Below are 19,485 nucleotides of genomic sequence, written 5' to 3'. Positions count from 1 at the left end.
AGAACCTTCCTTTCAGCGTGGAGGGAACAGGGTGGTCCTCAAAAACCTCGGATTCTTTCCATTAGGGTGGGGACAATGAAGCAGAAGCTGGGAAGCGCTCAAGGCCGGTCTTGGCTACGTAACAAATTTAAAGCTAATCTGGAATATATGAGACCCTGTCTAAAGAGAAGTGGACTGGAGGGGAGGGGATCCGTCAACTTTCTTAGAGTGCCCCCCACACCCACCCGATATACAACGTAAAGAGACGGATTTCCCACCCATCACCTCTGGGGACCCTGGTTGGGGGAATTTAAAGAGACACCCCCCACGGGACTTGGCCGTCCTAAACTACGTCTGGGAGTCCGAGGACCCCGTCCTGGCCCCGCCTCCCGCCGGACGGCGCAGGACGCGGGGAGGGGAGCCGGGGGCGAGGTCCGCCCCGAGAAGGGGCGTGTGGCCCGGGCCGCTGGCTAGCGAGCGGCCCGCCCGCCCGTAGGGGAGGGCAGAAAGTTCGCGTCCCCAACCGACGGACTTGAGCGCCGGCGCGGCGAGCAGCGGGAGGCGGCGGCGGCCGGCAGAGGCGCGGCCGGGGCATGGACAGCACGGCCGCCGCCTTCGCCCTGGACCCGCCGGCGCCCGGCCCGGGGCCCCCGCCCGCACCCGGCGACTGCGCCCAGGCCCGCAAGAACTTCTCGGTGAGCCACCTTCTGGACCTGGAGGAGGTGGCGGCGGCCGGGCGCAGGGCTGCGGGGCCGGTGGCGGGGCCCGAGGCGCGGGAGGGAGCGGCGCGCGAGCCGTCCGGGGGCAGCAGCGGCAGCGAGGCGGCGCCGCAGGACGGTGAGTGTGCGGCGTGGGAACCGGGCCGGGGCGGCGGGACTTGGGCTGCGGGACTAGGGCTTGCTGGGATCCCTTCACTGAGAACCTCGGGCTGTGGGGCTCACAGGCTGCGGGATCCCTGGGCTGCGGGACTCTCCCGACAGGGCGGAGGGACTCGTTGGCTGCGGGATCTTTGGCTTATGAGACTATGGCTGTGGGATCCGCGGATGCTGGGACCCCTAGCCCCCCACCCCAGCGGCGAGATCCCAGCTACAGAGACCCGTGGCTTACAGGATCTTTGAGCTGCAGGACCCCGGTTGTAGAACTGGGGTGTGGGACACACAATTTGCAAGACTGTGGCTGTGGACCCCGGCTACAGGAACCCACTAGCTGCGGGATCCCTGCGGTGGGCACTGGAGAACTGGCTTGTCCACAGCGGGAGCCATAGTTCCAGAACGTACTGCTCAGTGGTGAGCTGCTGTTGTCTCCAAAGCCTCTCCTTCGGGAGGAGACCAGGAGGAGACCAGATCCGCTTACCGTCTTGTGACTTTAGGAAAGCTGGCCACCCTTGCATCCCATACCCACCTGCCCTCAGAAGCTGGTGTTGGGGAAACTGAGGCTGTGGGAGGGCCAAGCCACTAAGTCAAACTCGGCTCAGCCCCTTCTAGCTAAGACAGGTCTTAGGGTTTGTGGGGTGGGCATGCCTGCACAACCACACCCTTCGGTTCCGGGGGGAGGAGCTCTCGGTTAGGCCTGCATCCCCTGCAAAGATTAAAGGTCATCTGGAAAGGGCTTTAAAAACAAACAGTCCACCCAAATAGCCCCCCCCCAACACACACACACACACACACACACACACACACACACACACACACACACACCACATCACACAGGATTGTAGAATCCTCAGCTCAGCTTTTCAAAAAAGAGGGAGAAGTTGGTGGGAAATAAAGATGTGGGGATAGGCTTGGCGGAGGGGAGACGAGGCGTGAAGGATTCTAATGATACAAAAGTCCCAGTGTGGACAGTTTTGGTGAGGAGCAGGGCAGGGGGGGATGGCCAGAGTCAAAATCACCTAGGTGCTGGGGAGGGGTGTCTGAGGCTCCCACCTCTGTCCCCTACCTCTGAGACTTTCCTGTCCTGCTGGATGTGCTGAGACACCTGACTAGATCCCCAAACAGTGTGTGACCAAAGAGGACTTGGTATCCTGCCACCTTCCCACCCACCCTAAACACTCCACTTCCTGTACTCGTCTCAGGGTCGGAGGGGTACTCAGGCAGGCTGGGAGCCTCTGCTTTCAGACAAGAGAGAGGACAGTGGCACTGTCTGAAACCTCGGCTGGGAGCATGTGTGTCCTGGGACATCCACAGAACACCATCTGATAACATCCACTGCGGCATTCCCGGGCGGGCAGTCATGCATGCTCCTCACCCCCGGGGAGGCCTCTGCCCTCCATGCTGGTGACCACTTCCCACCATTTGCAGGGGCCTGGCTGCCCTCCTCCCTCGGGTGTTGGGTGATGGATGATGAGGGAGCTGACAGCCCAGGGAGCCAGCTGTAGATCCTTGATGGCGAAATGGAGGGAAAGGGGCCAGTTCCGGCCAGAGGTAAAGTGAGGTGTGATGTGCCCAGTGTTCTCTGGTTTCACCTTGGTGACTGAGGCTGTGGGGCAGGACAGAGGGAAAATAAAATCAAGGTGATGGGGAAGAAGGAAGGGATTGGCAGAGGAAGACGAAAGAGAGAACACTGGCGTTCTGATGGAGGAGGACGGAGGTGCCGGCCCTGGTAGGGGACAGACGGTACAAGGTCTGATTTCTTTGTCATGTAGCCTACAACAGAGGCTAATCTCCAAAGAGTATTTACATTACAATTCATAACAGCAGCAAAAGTTATGAAGTAGCAACAAAATAATTTTATGGTGTGGGGGGGGTCACAGTGTTAGGAAGGTTGAGAACCACTGGCCTACAAGGTCCCCAGATGGATGTTTTCCCCCTGGGGAATCCCAGATTGCAAGTGTCAGCTAGGGTGTGAGTGCCCAGATGGTGCCATTGGCAGCTGGGTGAGTAGTGGGGTCCCCTGGAGCCTCAGGATCTGGCACCCGGCATCCTGGACATCTGTGAGAACTGCCAGGCTTTTCTTGGGGTGCAGCTTCTTGCACACTGGGCTTTCTGAGGACACAGGACGTGCTGCATGTGGAGTCAGGTGGGAGATCCAAGGCCAGGCTCACAAAATCACTCAGCCCCTGCTCGAACCGGTGAAAAGAGGGTACCAGTTGAGGGAGGAGCTTAGAGGCCCAGTGTGCACAAGGCCCTGGTTCCATCCCCAACACAGGAAGGAGGGAGGAAGGGAGGGAGGGAGGAAGGAAAGCAGACAGACCTTGGGTACCAGAGTCACCCCCAGGGCAGCACATGTGGGTCATAGGCTGTGCTGTGAACTCTGCAACCCTGGGCCCTTGCCACCTCCAGGGCACAGATACTCTCGAAAGCCAATCTTCCTGGGGCTTCTGCAGAGTGGGGATGCCCCCAATAGAAAAGTACAGTCATTGGGGGACAAATGAGTGAGAGCCCCTGGTTTCATCCTGCCAATTAAAAAAACCGAGCCAAACGAATCAACCAAACAACAGACTAAAATCCTTTTGTTTTGTTTTTTAAAAGCCACCGGTAGATCCAGCCCATGTCTGCCAATGATGTTGCAAGCTCTTGCTCCCCCCAGAACTGGCTTCGCAGGCTGCGGCTTCACTAGTGACTCAGAACAAACCAGGGTCTCGAGTTCCTCCGGAATCAAATGCTGAGCTATGCCAAGCACGTTAGGAAAATAAACCCTCGTTCTCTGCCTTTGCGATGGCATACAACAAAAGAAACCACATTAATAACCTCGAGTTTCTTGAAAGCATTCCCTTCCTGTGGGCAAGGCGGAAACCAGGCCATGGACACGCTGAGAAAATAAACATGGCCCCAGGAGCTAGGCAGAGAGGCCTGAGTCAGGGCAGGCTGGGCCCTGCTCAGGGCTGGTACCTGCTTGGAGAAGCACAGGATGCTGGGTTTCCAGGGAGACTAAGTGGACCTCAAGAGGTTCATGTGTGTAGATTTTGGGTGATGGGACACCTGGAATCTGAGGAGGTCTGGGGGAGCTGGGGCCCTTGTAAGCTGAGTGGTAGCTGGTAATTGGGGTGGGTCTAGGTTGGGTGGGGGACCCCATTGCTAAACAGGACCAGAGGGCCAACTGGAAGTCCTGAGGCATCGTTGGGTTTCAGAGATTGGTAGACTTTCAATCTATCAGGTTTCATTTCATTTTTATTTTTGGCTTCCTAAGACTGTCTCATGTTGCCCAGGCTGGCCTCAAGCTTGCTACATAGCTGAGACTAGCCTTGAACTCCTGATCCTCTTGCCCACACGGCATATACCGTGCCCTACCCTCAGTTGATTGTTGCTGTGATAACACATGGTTAGTTCGGGATTTACCACGGCCCATTCGTGAGTGCTCAGTCCAGCAACGCCCTTGTATTGCAAAGGTCCCTTCCGCTGCATCTGGCTCCCCACAGTCCCCATTTTACCTTCTTTTCTGTGAACCTGACCATGGGAGGTCCCTCCAGTGTTTGTCCCTTTGTGTCTGGCTTATTTCGTGTAGAAAGCATGGAGTTCATCCATGCGCCATGTGTTCAAACGCCTTTCCCCGTCAAGGCTGAATGGTGTTCCACTGTGTGGATGTCCCGTATTTCATCTGTCATTTCATTTACTAGTGGACAGTGATTACGGGTAGTGCTTCTGTGAGCATGGGTACAACTTCAAAGGTCTCTTCCTTGAATTCTTTGAGTTATGCTTCTCCACACGGAATTATTAGGTCATGTGCTAATTCATGATTAGTATTTTAAAAAGTGTGTGTGTGTGTGTGTGTGTGTGTGTGTGTGTGTGTGTGTGTGGTCAGAGGGCAACTTTAGAGTTGGAGCTCCCCTTTCCTTTCACTGTGGGTTTTCACTGTGGGTTCTAGGAATGTATGGACATCAAACCAGTCTGGACATGGAGCTATGGCTGTCGGGTTTCTTTCTTTCTTTCTTTTTTTTTTTTTTTTTTTTTTTTTTTTTTGGTATTTTGAGACAGGGTTTCTCTGTAGCTTTGGAGCCTGTCCTGGCCTAGCTCTATAGACCAGGCTGGCCTCGAACTCACAGAGATCCACCTGCCTCTGCCTCCCAAGTGCTGGGATTACAGGCATGCGCCACCACCGCCCGGCAATTTATTCTTCTTTATTTAGATGTATACAGTGTTCTGCCTGCAGGCCAGAAGAGGGCACCTGATCTCATTACAGATAGTTGTGAGCCACCATGTGGTTGCTGGGAACTGAACTCAGGACCTCTGGAAGAGCAGTCAGTGCTCTTAACCGATGAGCCATCTCTCCAGCCCCGGTTGTCAGGTTTCTAAACAAGCACTCGAACCCACTGCGCCATCTTGCCAGGCTGTCATCTGTAGAATGGGAACATGGGATGTTCCTTATGGGAGTGGGACGAGTCCTAAGCAGTTGTGTGACACATGGTAGGTGTTCAATACAGAGTTTCCAGAAAGCTCCTCAAAGGATTTACAGGGATTATGGTTTTCATAATTTGAAGGTCCAGAGATGTGGAACACCCTGCCCCAGGTCTCGAAGCTGGGACAGGATGTCAGGTTGGCACTGGGACTCCCAAGTCTAGGCCAGTATGTGGGTGGGAGAAGCTGGGAGCAAGAGCTCTCTGGATGTGAGGGAGACTGACTATGGGGCTTGGGAGCAGAGGGGGTGAGGAGGTGGGGGACTGGAGGACTGACGGGGAGGAGGGTTTTGGGTAGGACCCTGTGTGCATGATGGAGTTTCTGAGCACTTGGATAGAAAGGATGGATGTCAGCCAGGCGGTGGTGCACACCTTTAATCTCAGCATTTAGGAGGCAGAGACAGGTGGGTCTCTGTGAGTTCAAGACCAGCCTGGTCTACAGAGGGAGATCCAGGACAACCAAGGCTACACAGAGAAACCCTCTCTCGAAAAACCAAAAAAAAAAAAAAAAAAAAAAAGATGGATGTCTGCTGGCTTGTCCCGAGCAGGGGTGTGATGTTAGGAGTACCAGGCAGAACTCTGATGCCGCCATTCCAAAGAACTGGGGCTGACCCTGGGTGGAGGCAGTCTTGAGGTTAAGGGGAGCTGGTGTATTCCCGAAAACGCCCTAGGGAAGGGATCCCGGGGTGCCGGGGCTTGTAACTTAGTGAGTAGAGCGCCTGATTAGCATGCACAAGGCCCACATTAAATCCTGTCCCCACACAGAACCGAGTTGGGTGCACACCCGTAACCCTAGCCAGAGGGAGAGAATGCAGGAGGGTCAGCAGTTCAAGGTCACTCTTAGCTGCATAGTGAGTTCAAGGTCGGCCTGGGCTCTATGAGACCCTGCATCCAAACGGGGGCAGATTCTGGCTGCCACCTCTTTGGGGGGTTGAGAGGGAGGCAAGCAGGAGTGTGTGGAGAGGAGCTGAAGGTGGCATGAGGCAGGTAGAGAGTGGCTAGGACGGCACCTCAGCCCTGTGACACGGGTCTGTCGATTATACCCATTTTATAAAGAGGAAAACTGAGGCTCAGAGAAGACCATCTGTGTAACAGCGTTGGTCACATTAGTCCTACCTGGGATTCCACCCTGGGTGTGTCTGTCCCAAATCACCTTGCAGCCTTGGAAATAACTGAGGTGACAGGACCAAGGCTGCCTCACACCCACTGACAGGTGGGGGTACACTCGGGGCCGTGAGGCAGTCGGGGAGGGAGAGAATGAACACGTCCAGCGATGAGACCTGGGCATGAGAGAGAGTGGCAGCTTGTCCAGCTTTAGGGGAGTTTAGGGATGGGAAAGTGGGGGGCCTGCTGTCTCTTCCCTTCCCAACACCCATCTCCAGACACAGACCCCAGACAGCTGTTGAGGGTTTCCGTGCAGGGGTGTGACAGGAGGCCCCTCCCCAGCTCCCCCTTCCCGTCCGGTCTTCCGCCTGCCCACAGATCCAGTCCTTCAGCCTCAGGCCCTTCGGACCTGCTCTGCCAAGCACTGGAGCTGGCATAGAGCAGATGGAGTGTGTGCCAAGAAGCGACTGACTCCCAGCGGCTGTCCGTCTCAAGTGCCGTCCTTCCATCTGGGGATGAGCCTTTCACTTGCCGTAGAGAAAGTTCCCAGCTAACAAAAAATCACTAACTGCCTCCCCATTTTTCGCTTTTGTAGTTTGGGGGTGAGAACGTCGTCACCTGCTAACATTTGGGGACCACATGGTGGGCTGGCTGTCCTGGACTCACAGCCACAGAGTGGCACACAGACCCCACCTGGTGTGGGCATGTGAGGCTCCAGCTGGCCCAGATAATCCTACCAGGCTTTTTGGATGAGGCTGGCTCAGGCCCCCGAGAGTGGCAGAGCTACCTGACTACATGGGCCCAGGGTTAAGTGCCCTTATGAGGTGCTGAGTAGGAGAGAGCTGTGAGCCTTCCTGTTCAGAGAGAACTTGGGAGTGGGCATGTCTCCATATGCTCTTAATGTGGTCAGGGCCACAGACTGAGCACCATCAGCACCCAGTGATCATCGGAGAAGGGCCAGGCTTGTCAAGTTAGGCCACGGCCTCCATGGCTGACTGGTCTACCAAGCACAGCAGAGAAACCCCTGGGCCACGACCACGGCTTGCTTCTCTCGTCTCCTCTGAGATCTGGAAACACCGGTGTCCTGCTTGCCCGAGCTTGGGTTCCTACCACATCTGTTTGTTCCCTGACTGACTCTCGGGAGGGGCGGGTGGTGATGACAGGACGCCATCCACATGGGGCCCTCCACGGGTAATGATATTTTTTATTGTGCCCTAAAAATGAAGCGCTCTCTGGAAGAGATTAGCTTGGGGCCTTCTTTAAGATGGATTCTGCTTGCCTGTGTGTGGGACGGGCAGCCAGGCCATCTTTAGTCTTTGGTGGTGGGTCAGTGGGAGGGTACAGGAAAGGGGGGCCTGAAAGGCTGAGCGGGGCAGGAGCTGAGCAGAAGCCTAGGAGGCAGTCTTCAAAGAGGAGCAGCAGGCTCAGGGACCGGGTGGTCTGGAAGCTTCCACAGAGGGACACTGCTCCCTCCGACCCCAGAGCAGAACAAACCCCTCAGTAGCTCAAGATGTGGCAGGTAAGAGCATGTCATCTCCATGACATCGCTGCCCAAGAATATGTAACAGGGGCCTCTGGCAGGGTCAGAAAATCAGTGTTCCTCGGTGTGACCCAGCCACTGCCTCTGAGCCTGGGCTCTGCGCCCTGTGTGTGGAAGAAGCTGGCTGGATTGTCTGTCTCTGGCTATATTTGATGAGCTTCCAAGGACTTACCTGGGAAGCTGGATAAGTGTATTTACAGACTCTGGGGAACCAGAGTCCCCAGGCTCCTGCATGTGAAAGTCCCCTCCCTGCAAGATTTTGTGTTTATTTTAGTTTGATTCAGTTTTTTAGGGCCACAGTCTCATTAGCCCAGGCTGGACTAGAAGTCATTATATAACCAGGGACAACTTTGAATGCTTACTCACGTTTCTGCTTCTACCACCCAACTCTGGGGTTCCTGCTGTGGTTTGAACCCAGGGCTTTGCGCATCGAGGCAGAGCACCCCACCAATTGAGATACAGCCCCAGCCCCCAGACGAATTTGATAGCCTGCTAATGACTGATCATCCAGGGCCAACTGCATCTTGTCACTTCCTTTTCCTGACTGAGAGACCACCCTCTTGGTGATGGAGCAGTTGCGTAGGGTGCCGTGAAAACACGAAGCTGAAGGGTCTGGAAGGGCGGCTGCGGGAGAGGGGGCCCCAAGGTCTAGAGGGGTCGGCTGCTTTCATCCACCCGCTGGGTTTGCACTGCCCACGCACCTGCCCCGTGCCAGCCCAAGGCATCCTGAGAGGTTGAGATAAAGCTTGTGATGCGGCTGAGTCCTGGACGGATCCCCACCCCCAGTGTCCTGACCCCTCTACCACCTCCAGGTGTGGGGTCACGTGGCCAGGGACCACGTGAGCTGGGTTCTGTCGCTCTGGTTCCGTCATCCTGAGGCCCTCTTCTCTGCTACCCTCCCTTGTCCTGCCCATCACTCCCCCTGTGGCTCTCCCGAGGGAGGGGTCCCCTGGGCATGAGTATACACGGTACCCAATGGGATAGCCATTCCTTTCCAGATTTTCTTCATCCGCCCCTCAACCCTTCCTCCCTGTCAGTCCTCCCTGTCAGTCCTCCCCACGACTCTTCCCCCATGCCAGCCTCCCTTCTTGCCTTGGGCGCAGCCATTCACGTGCCAGGGACGGCGTTATTAAAAATGACATTTAACCAGGGCTGGAATTACCACTCGGATGGCTGCAAACCTCGCAATCAAAGCAGAGCCGCGGGGCGGGCGCGCCTGGCAGGGGCCTTGCAGCCTCCCTGCCGCCGCCGCCGCCGCCAGATCTCTGCGAAGGCTTCCCACATAAAACCCCGCAGACCAGCGAGGTCTTGAAAGCCAGCGCACCTCCTTTCATTAGACTAACAAATAACACGTAACAGAAAACATCTGTTCACAGCAGCCCTAATGTTCTCAAGATGGGCGCTCGGGTGGTTGGTCTAGCCAGTGGGCACCCAGCGTGCAGGGTACAGGTTAGGGCACCCCGGGCTGGCCTTATCCCACACCCGTGGGGCCAAGCTGCCCCTTTTCTTTGTATCTTTCGGGCCTAGGCATTCGCTCTCCCTTCTCACCGATAAGGATTTGTAACCTGAGGGTCTGTGTGCAAGCAGGCGGTGTCACTGGGTGGCAGACACCGAAGCCCTGACATTTAGGGGTGATACAGGTTCAAAGCGCTAGCAATCGGAGATCCTGTTTGGAGTCCTGGCCAGGCCCTGGGCCAGCAGGGTGATACTGCTGCATTGCTCAGAGGACTTCCTGCTGCCCCTGCACACACAGGGTCAGCCTAGTCTTCGGAGCTAGAGGAGAGTGAATCTCCTGCCCTTCAAAATCTCCCTCCACCACCAACTCTGGTCCTCAGCAGCTAGAGAGGGCCATTGCTGCACACATTATTGAAGACGGGGCCAGGAGGCCACGTACCCTCCAGAATCATAAGTCTGAGTCCCACAGCTCAAATGTGGAGAAGGAAGGCCTGTTCCCACACCAAGGGGGAAAGCGCGGAGCAACATGCCAGCACTGGCTACATACTGGCACCTTGCTTCACTTCCCCTCATGACCAAGCCACACAAAGGATGCTATGCCATCCTGAGAGACAGTGATTCCACACTGTGTCTGCCCTCTCATTTAAGAAAGCTAGGTAGGCCGTGCGGTGGAGGCGCACGCCTTTAATCCCAGCACTCAGGAGGCAGAGCCAGGTGGATCTCTGTGAGTTCGAGGCCAGCCTGGTCTCCAAAGTGAGTTCCAGGAAAGCCTCCAAAACTACACAGAGAAACCCTGTCTCGAAAAAAAGAAAAAGAAAAAGAAAAGAAAGGAAAGCTAGGTAGGGGCTGGAGAGATAGCTCATCGGTTAAGAGAACTGACTGCTCTTCCAGAGGTCCTGAGTTCAATTCCCAGCAACCACATGGTGGCTCACAACTGTCCATAATAGGATCTGATGCCCTCTTCTGGTGTGCAGGTGTACATGCAGAGCATTCACATTCATACGTAAACTATAAATAAATAAAATAAAAAAGAAAGCTAGGTGATGTTCATTTATTTGGTCTTTTATTCATTCTGTACACAGGCACCTTGTTGGCATACACCGGTGACCTGGCCATATTTTGCCCTTGAGGGCTTGGAGCCCAGCAGGGGGGCAGTGTGGCCTTCCACATTCTACACCTGGCAGCCGAGGTGAGGTGGAGCTTTGTCCCCACCTCACAGCTCAGGGGGCCACAGTGACTTCTGCATCGTTCCCTAGGGACTTCAGAGGCCATGCCACTCTGTGCATGGCTGCAGATGGCCAGGTTGCTACGATGTCCTCTCTGGATGCTGCCCCAGCCTGTCAGGGTTGGATTTCTATCTGCCCCCTTCCCAGCAAGAATCTGCTTCCAGGAGACTCACGAGGCCCCCAGCTGGGCCTGGCTGGGGCTGGGGTCCTGCAGTGCTGGAGGAAGGGGGTAGTGAGTTTCCTGAGACCTTCTGTTTTAATTGGGGGGCCAGCGTCTCCCGCAGAGCTGGTTTCCTGGGCACCACAACCCAGGCAGGAGAGTGTCAGAACTCTAAGTGGGAAATTACAGGAGACAAGAAGTAAAAACTGCTACTCTGGTTTCATCGGAAATGGAAAAAAGAAAAGGCCCAGATCTGATGGCAGCTGAAAGCAGGTTCATTGTTTAAATAGAGCTGTTGCTGGGGGTGGCTCTAGAGGGGTCTAGTTGCTGTGTCGAGGCACCGGAAGTGAGGGCAGTGTCCTGTAACCGTTCCCTTGTTCCTTGCCTATCTTGTGTGTCTCACTCATGCCAAGCCCAGGCTGGGTCCTGGGGTGACGAAGCTGCCTGGCTACCGCCAGCAGGGACACTTGAGGGAGGTCTCTGGAGGAGGTAGATCTCAGAAGGGACCTAGAGCTGGAGTGAGGTAAGAAGAGAGGGGTCGGGAGGGTGCTGGGGGAGGGAAGAGAGATGTAGAGGCTTCGGGTTGGGGAGGGCACCTGACTGTCTCAGAAGCAGGACTGAGAGGCAGGGGATGTTCCAAGAATGTTTCCTTCAAGAGTGGCCATTGTGCCGGGCGGTGGTGGCGCACGCCTTTAATCCCAGCACTCGAAAGGCAGAGGCAGGCGGATCTCTGTGAGTTCAAGCCCAGCCTGGTCTACAAAGCGAGTTCCAGGAAAGGTGCAAAACTATACAGAGAAACCCTGTGTCGAGGGAAAAAAAAAAAAAAAAAAAAAGGAACAAAAACAAAAACAAAAGAGCGGCCATTGTTAGAGCCATGGCTGGTGGTGCTGGCCTGTAGTGGAAGCTACTCTAGAGGCTGAGGCAGGAGGATTTCGAGTTCAAGGTTTGTGTAGGCCACTTTATGAGACCTCGTATCAAAATAAAAACGAAGAAAAAAGGTTGGGAGTGTAGCTCAGTGGTAGAGAGAGCCCTTCCCAGCATGGTGGAGGCCGAGAGCCCTTCCCAGCATGGTGGAGGCCAAGGCCGAGTTCCACCCTTGGTGCTGCGAGAGAGAATAGAGAAAAGATTTTCCATTTTTGATGTATGTGCATTGGGGACACTTCCCCACATTTGCGGGTGTCTGGAGTGTGGGAACCAAACCCCCATGGGATCTCACAATTAACGAAGGTCTGATGTGGAAACAGCGGCTGTGGCTCAGTTGCCCTGAGTCTCCTGGGAGGAGCTACTCACAAACCGTGCCCTGGCCCCTGCGCTGACATCCACGTTCCTCATCTGCAGAGAGGGCGACACCGCTCCCCCACATTAGGGACACTCAGAGGCGCCAGGAGACCTTCTGTTGCCTGCCTCACACCAGCAGGTGTCAGAAACACACCGGCTTGTACTCCAGTTCCCTCTTTCTGATGCTCTGAGAAGGGGCAGACATGATGTGTGGGTGGGTGAGCGGCTCCCAGGCACCAAGATCTGCTTGGTGGCTTTGCTGGTACCTAACTTCCCAGTCCAGGGCCCCCACCCCACAGGGCACATTCCCTGGATCCCTGACTAGCTTGCCCTGTGACCCGGGGGTCCCCTCAGAAGGGACAGCACCATTGTACGGGAACCCCTTGCTTGGCTGGGGCTGGCCCTGCTCGATGCTCCCATGCAGACAGAGGCATGGTGCTTTATTCTCCGTGGCATCCATGTAACCATAGCTAATTTCATGACAAATGGCATCCCTAAAATACAACACAACTATTTTTATAATGTGGTGTTTGAGGTTAAAAATTCAAATTAGAGATTAATTGCTGTTTCCAGATCTGTGGATAAGATGTGTGTCCTCGGAGCTGCATCAGCCCTCACATTACATCTAGAACATGCATGCACACATGCTCGTGCACATGTCCCACTAGGACAGGCCTTGGGGGCCCGCACACTTGGGTGATGTGCTATTTGCAATCATTCCAGCTCTGACCATCTCTCCCGCTTCCTTCTTTGCCCAGGACTCAAGGGTCCAAGTGGTGGCCAGCGCAGGCTCCCCTTTCCAGAGACAGAGCAGCTCCAGATGACAGAGGGGGCAGATGACAGAGGGAAATAAATACACAGAGTAGGGGGCCTCAAAGAGGGCAGGGAAGCGGCCAGGTGAACCTCCTCTGCCCAGCTCTTGGCTTCCCCGGCTGCCTCCTTCCCGCAGCCTCCAAATCAGAGCCAGATGTCAGTCTACGTGAGGTCTGAGGCAGGATGGATGGGAACTCTGCCAGGCAGGGAGGCGTGCCAGAGCAGCCCCATTCCCAAGAGGACGGGTGTGGGGAGGGTGCCCCTTCCGCACACTGGGATCAGCTCAGAGTCCCCCCCACCAGACTGCTGGGCTCTGGAGAGCTCAGTGGTAGCTCTCCGGCTACCTGAAGTGATCCTTCCTCCACTGTCTCAGTTTCTGAAGATGGATGTGATGTGGCTTAGGGGGGTGGGGTCAGAGAGCAGTAACTCCCAGAGGGGTTGTTGATTCAGTCATTGCTGTCTGTGTCTAAGCCCCGAGAAGAGGAGGTCCAGGGAGGCCAGGGAACCAGGCTGGTGCTGCTTGGCTCCTTGCGGCAAGAGACTTGCCTCTGAGCCTCAGTGGGTAGGTGAGGTGTGGCGACACCCGCCCCAGGGTGGGGGCTGTGGTAAAGGAAGCTCTTGCCCCATAGCTTGCTTCTGTACCTGCCATTATTATTATTTCTTCCGTTACTATTATTGGCAGCTCCTGCATCAGAAAGAAAGACTGTTTGAGCACATGGACACACCCTTGGCAGCTGCTAGTCCCAAGGGACCCTCATCTTCCCAGCATAGGGATGAGGGAGTGTCCCAACCCAAACTAACTCCATATTAAGGCAAAAACTGTCCCTCCGCCTCCAGCCCACCCTGGGGCGGGGCAGCGACAGTAGGGTCTGTCCAGCTGGCCTTTTGCAGGCAGGTTGGGGGCCAAGGTGGAGTGGGTGGGGTGGGAAGTGCAGCCGTGACTCCGCCCTCACAGGAGAGCTTTGTTTCCAGGGGACATCTACAGGGTCACCAGAGCCGCCCTCAGCCTCTGGCACAGCGGACAGACAAAAGTCTGGGGGAGAGCTGGGTCAGAGACAGCCTGGGGGGGGGAGGGGCTCCATCTCAGGGTTCCCTGCTCCAGGTGCAGCCCTCAGGCCACTAGCCCTACCTCCTCCAAGAGCTCCTATGACAGGAGAACCACTGTGAGACGTCTGGGTCTCGGTCAGCATGGAGTCTCAGCTGCACCGTGCTTTGGGACAGTAATCGATAGTCTCTGTCTTAGGGACCCCTGCTGCCAGGACAGGCTCCAAAGATCCACATCCCCTGTAGCTACCAGAGGGACCCACCAACTGGCATGTGGCAGGCACAGGGCTGGGTGCCCAGGAGAAATCATTCCAAAAGTGGGTCCATCTGGCATGATTCTGCACAGATTTGGGGTACAGAGGATGTTCTAGAGGTGGAGGCACACAGTCCTCGCTCTGCCAGGGTGGGGACAAGGGCCGTGGTATGTTGTAGCTCAGGCAGTATCGGGGGTGTCATCTACAGCTAATCGGAATCTGTCTCCGGGGCTGAGGCTGTCAGTTGGCAGGGAACTTTCAGGAGGCCCTGGGCTCCACCCTAGCTCTGCATAAACCAAATGTGGTAGCACACATCTGTAAAACCAGCGCTCAGGAGGTGGAGGCAGGAGAACCAGATGTTCAAGGTTGCACATAGGTGTGCATGACCCGTCTCTGTAGGAAAGGGCAGAGCCAGAGCCAGAAAAGCTTATGATGGAAGTCTGGGCCCAGCTGTGTGCCTGACACCACCCCGTCCACACTTCCCAGTTACACGCTCTGGTTTTGTCTAAGCTAGTCGGCTCGGGTCCTCCCCAACTCTCTTTCTCTTTCCGGCTGTGGCAGCTGGGCACTCCGTTCTCACAGCGCCATGCCAGGGCCTGCTGGGCAGAGGTTCCTGCTCATCCACAGCCTCAGAACCCAAGTGGCATCCAGCAGCCCCTTCTCCGCTTGGTGCCAGTCCCCTCCTGTCTGGAAAGATTCCAACACTGATTGTTGGCGAAGGGAGTCTGGGGCTTCTTACAGAAAGAGGAGCTGGACACGTGCTAATGAAATCAGCTCAGCTTAGGGGCCAGGCCCTTAGAAGGCGAATTGTGCAAATAAGCTCCACCTCTCATAGGGTTTGACTGGGGACAGCCTCCAACATGTCCTCATCCTCCTCCTTCCAAGGGCTGAAGGGGGCAGTGGATACCAGGGCTGCACGTAGTCTAACCCACACAGCTTAGAAGGGCACAGACAGCCCATGCAGGGCATTAGATGGTGGGAATTTGACACGGTGGAGGCTTCCATAGGCTTTGGCTCAAGTTCACCTTCATGACATCAGCTTGGAGTTGGCAGTGGTAGGAGGATTGAGACTCCAGAAATGTAGCAATCCTTCTAACTTAGTGTCCCTGCTCCTGGGAGCCAGGGGAGAGATTGTGACTTTTCGTATTTGTGGTGGTTTGAAAGAAAATGGCCCCCAAAGGGAGTGGCACTGTTAGGAGGTGTGGCCTTGTTGGAGGAAGTGCGTCACTGTGGGGGCGGGCTTTGAGGTCTCTTTTGCTGAGTCACCTCAGGGTGACTGTCAGTTGACTTCCTGTTGCCTGCAAGCTGTGGCCCTCTCAGCTTCTGCACTACGTCTGCCTGCACACCGCCACGCACGCCACCTGCACGCTGCCACGCTCGCTCCCACGCTCGCTCCCACGCTCCCTCTCATGATGATAATGGGTCAAACTTGTGGAACTGTAAGGGAGCCACAAAGTTAAATGTTGTCCTTTGTGAGAGTTGCTGTGATCATGGTGTCTCTTCAGCAATGAAAACCCTAACTAAGACAGTATTTTTTTTTTTTTTTAATTTCCCCTTGATAAGCTGGAGATGAACTCCATGGCCTCGTGCATGCTGGGTAAGTGCTCTACCACTGAATGCCAGACAGCGCTCGCTCCTCTTTTTACCCCTTTTAGATGGATTTCTTTTTTCTTTTCCCTTTGGAGACAGAGTCTCTCATGTAGCTCAGGCTAGCCTTAAACTCCTGCTCCTCCTGCTTCTACCTCCCACATGCTGGGATTACTGGCCTGCACCACCAAGCCTCCCAAGCAGATTCTTTTTTTCTAGAGCAGTTTTAGACTTAACAGCAAAGCTGAGCAGAAGGGAACCATTTCCCACACCTCTCCAGCCCCTCAGCCCCGCCTCGGCACACCCTGCCAGGGTGGGACATCCTTCACAGGCACACACCACCACCAGGTGTCTACAGTCAGGAGGGGGGGTCACTCGTCATGTGGGGGTGTTCTTTGGGTTGGACAGATGCGTGATGAGTGCCTGCCATTCTGGTATCTCTGCCCTGAAAGTCCTCTGTGCTCAGGCTCCTCCCCTCCCTCCTCTCTTCCCAGGGAGCCACTGTCCTGTTGGTCTGCACAGTTTCGCATTATTTTGCCGTAGAAATTGGATGGGGTGTTTCCAAATTGGCTTCCTTCTCCTCCTAATGCACTTAAGGCTCTTCCTCGATGCCATTACCATCCTCCTCTTCAAAAGATTTACTTATTTTATGTACATGTGTGTTTGCTTTGCACATGTGTGCAAGATACCCCGGAGGCCAGGGGTGTTGGATCTCCTGAGGCTGGAATTTCGTGCCCTTGTGAGTTGCCAGGTGTGGTTGCTGGGAACTGAATTCAGGTCCTCTTCGAGAGCAATGAGGGCTCTGGACTGCTGAGCCACCTTTCCAGCCCTGTGCCATCTTTTTTGAGACAGGTCTTGCTATGTAACCCCGGATGACCTCAAACTTGTGGTAATCCCCCTGCCTCTATTTCCTGCATGCTACGATTACAAGCATTCACCACCATGACTGGCTTTTGAATTTTAAAATATTATTACTATTGTGGGTATGTGTGCCCCATCAAGAGTATGGAGGCCAGAGGACAACTCTGTAGAACTGGGTACTGTCTCCTTTCACCAATATATGGGTTCCAGGGATCAAATTCAGGCCCGTCGGGTGCTAAACTACTGAGCCATCTAACCAGACCACAGTTAACTTTGTATGTTTGTGTTTTGAGACATGGTCTGTGTAGCCTGGGCTGGCCTTCCAGCCACACTCTCTAGCCCAGGATGACCCTTGGCCTCTTGATCTTCCTGTCTCCACTTTAGTGCAGGGATTGAGGGTGCGCCCCACAACACAGCACCTCCTTCCCAGTGTGACAGCCCTCTGTCATGGGCTGTCCAAAGAGCCACTGAGGGACATCTCAGTGGCCCCAGCCATGCATGAAATTGTGAATGTTCTCCTGCAGATGTTGGTGTGCAGACACTTTGGCTCATTGGAGTTGATATTGACCAGAGCAATGGCTGAATCCGGCAGTGAGAGGGTGCAGAGTTCAGAGAGAAACTTGCAGGCTGGGAGTTCGGCTGCTGCTGGGCCCCCTCCCCAGTCCTGCTCACTTGCAGTCTACCTGATAAATTTGTCTTTTGTACTCCGAAAGAAAAAGGGGCGGATAGGATGACGTGGAAGTGCATGACGTCATTTCAGCACTTGGAAGTGTGAGGCAGGAGGATTCTTGGGAGTTGGGGACTAGCCTGTCTGCATAGTGAGTTCCAGGACAGCCAGGGCTATGTAGTAAGATGACAAAACAAAACAAAGTGTTCAATATGCATGTGAATGTGGACACGCGCGTGCTTTGGTGCGCATGCGGAGGTCAGAGGAGAACTTTCAGAAGTCAGTTCTCTCCTTCCATCTAGCTGAGGCAGGGTCTCTCTAGTTGTGGCCAGCCTGTGAGGTCCCCGCTGACTCAGCCCCCCTGTCTCTGCCTTCCAGCTGGGTTCTAGACACACACTAGTGCTTGTGGGTTTTTGTGGGGGCTCTAGGGACTGAACTGAAGTGCAGGCTTGTGCAGCAGTCTTATCTATGGAGGCAGCTCCCTATCCCAGATTATCATTTATTATTATTGGTGTTCATGTGTCTGTGTAAGCATGAGTAGGTGTGTGTATGGAGGTCAGAAGAGAACTCCAGGAGTTGGTTCCATCCTTCTACTATGGGTTCTGGGAATTGAACTCAGGTTGTTCCAGCAAAGGCCTGGCAAGGAGATGGGACACATCCAGGCTAGCTCAGAGAGGTCTAGGGCAAGGCCACAGCACCCACAGAGAAGCTTTCGGGGTGACCCTGCAGCACATGGAGAGGTTCAACACTCTACAGGCAGGTGGTCAGGCCCAGCTCAGGCTAGAACTGACGAAGACCCAGGGTTAGTCTGTGAGTCTCAAGGGGTGTTCTCAGCCCTTCCGTATGGAAGGGTGCCAGCCATCTGTACCTCCATGAGAGCTTACGGTCTAAGAGAGCAGGACGCAGGCATGGCGTGGAAATGAGGCATGGGGACAGAGGTCAGTGGCCACAGTCCACCCCGGGCCCCCTACAGTATTCAGAACATCAATGTGTTTGCTGCACACTTGACCACTTGAGTTTGCCCCCGGGAAACCACATAAAGGGGCCTTTCTGGAGAGGCAGGCTGAGGAAGTGACAGACAGCTAGTAGAGTGATCCTGGCCCTGATGTCCCTGCTGGTCAGCTGCCCCGGGTGCTCCCTGACCACTCTGTTACCACCCAGCCTTGTCATGCCCCTGGCCTCCACGGTCAAGGACAACACTGTCTGTCCCGCTCTGTACCTACACATGAATTCAGTTGGAAAGTCAAAACAATGTCTCTCTGCATCCTGGTCTCAGGCTGGGGGATTAAACCGCCCTTGGTGAATCTCTTACCTGCTCCGAAGTCTGCAAATTGGTTTTGTTCTACACTCCAGACCTTAGGATACCTGGCTGAGCAAGCTCTCCCAGTGGATTTGTGGTGTATGGATGGGAAGGTGCTACAGAGCTTCTGTCCTGCCAGGAAGCAGCTCAAAAAAAAAAAAAAAAAGGTGAGCACTGGCTTTGATGTGACCCACCTCCGTAAAAGGCCCCTCTGCAGGAGTGCCAGGACCCAGAGCCCAGAAACCATTGTAATTTGCAGGCACATTTGTGTAACTATGAGGAGCCCCGAGGTGCCTGGACTGCCACTCAGTGGGACTGCCATTGTAGCTCACTCCAATTTATCACCAGATTCTGGAGTGTGAGGGACTGCCCCTAAAGGTCACAGTCCTCTCTGCAAACCAACTAGGCTCTTCTCTTGACGACCAGAAAGGCCTTTGTAGGGCAGGGCAGCTCTCAGGAGCACCAGTGAACCTGGTTTTGCTTTGCTGCTGGGCTGGGGCCCCGATGGCGGTGGGTCATCCTCGATCCTGGAGCGTCCCACGAAGTCTGACATCCCTGAGGTGCAGGGGCTAAGGAGGAGGGCCTGCATGGTTGCCACCTTGGGGGTGCACAGGGGCCTTATAGCCGAGGATTGGGTCTAGCCCAGTGTCCTCTCTGCTGCGCCTTTTCGCCATAGGGCCTCTCTCCCAGCCTCAGTTTCCCCGCCTGGGCTGTGGTGGGGGGTGGGGAGGGTGGCGGTGGTACCCGGGATGCGACAGGGCGGGGCGCGCCAGGCTGTTAACGGTGTCTGGGCCGCGGGGCTGCGGCGAGGCCGGCGCCAGGGCCGCGCCTGGAACCAGATGTGGCGGCGCCGCCCTGGCCGCCCCGGCGGCTCGCACGCTCGGC

At 55.3% G+C, this 19,485-nt stretch overlaps 1 protein-coding gene across 1 annotated transcript in view; it reads left to right on the top strand.

Moving 5' to 3' along the window:
* The first annotated feature begins 481 nt into the window (after window positions 1–481).
* The window catches only part of Prrx2 (paired related homeobox 2), a 37,856-nt gene continuing 18,852 nt past the window's right edge, over window positions 482–19,485 (top strand). The window contains exon 1 of the mRNA XM_016001867.3: window positions 482–816. Coding sequence (XP_015857353.2) covers window positions 573–816 — 244 coding nt within the window. The 5' untranslated portion in view covers window positions 482–572. The remainder of the gene's footprint in view (window positions 817–19,485) is intronic.

Source organism: Peromyscus maniculatus, chromosome 4, assembly GCF_049852395.1.
Source record: "Peromyscus maniculatus bairdii isolate BWxNUB_F1_BW_parent chromosome 4, HU_Pman_BW_mat_3.1, whole genome shotgun sequence".
In the NCBI taxonomy this organism is placed as follows: domain Eukaryota; kingdom Metazoa; phylum Chordata; class Mammalia; order Rodentia; family Cricetidae; genus Peromyscus; species Peromyscus maniculatus.
The sequence above is the reverse complement of the archived record's forward strand: the minus strand, read 5'-3'. Positions and strand labels throughout refer to the sequence as shown.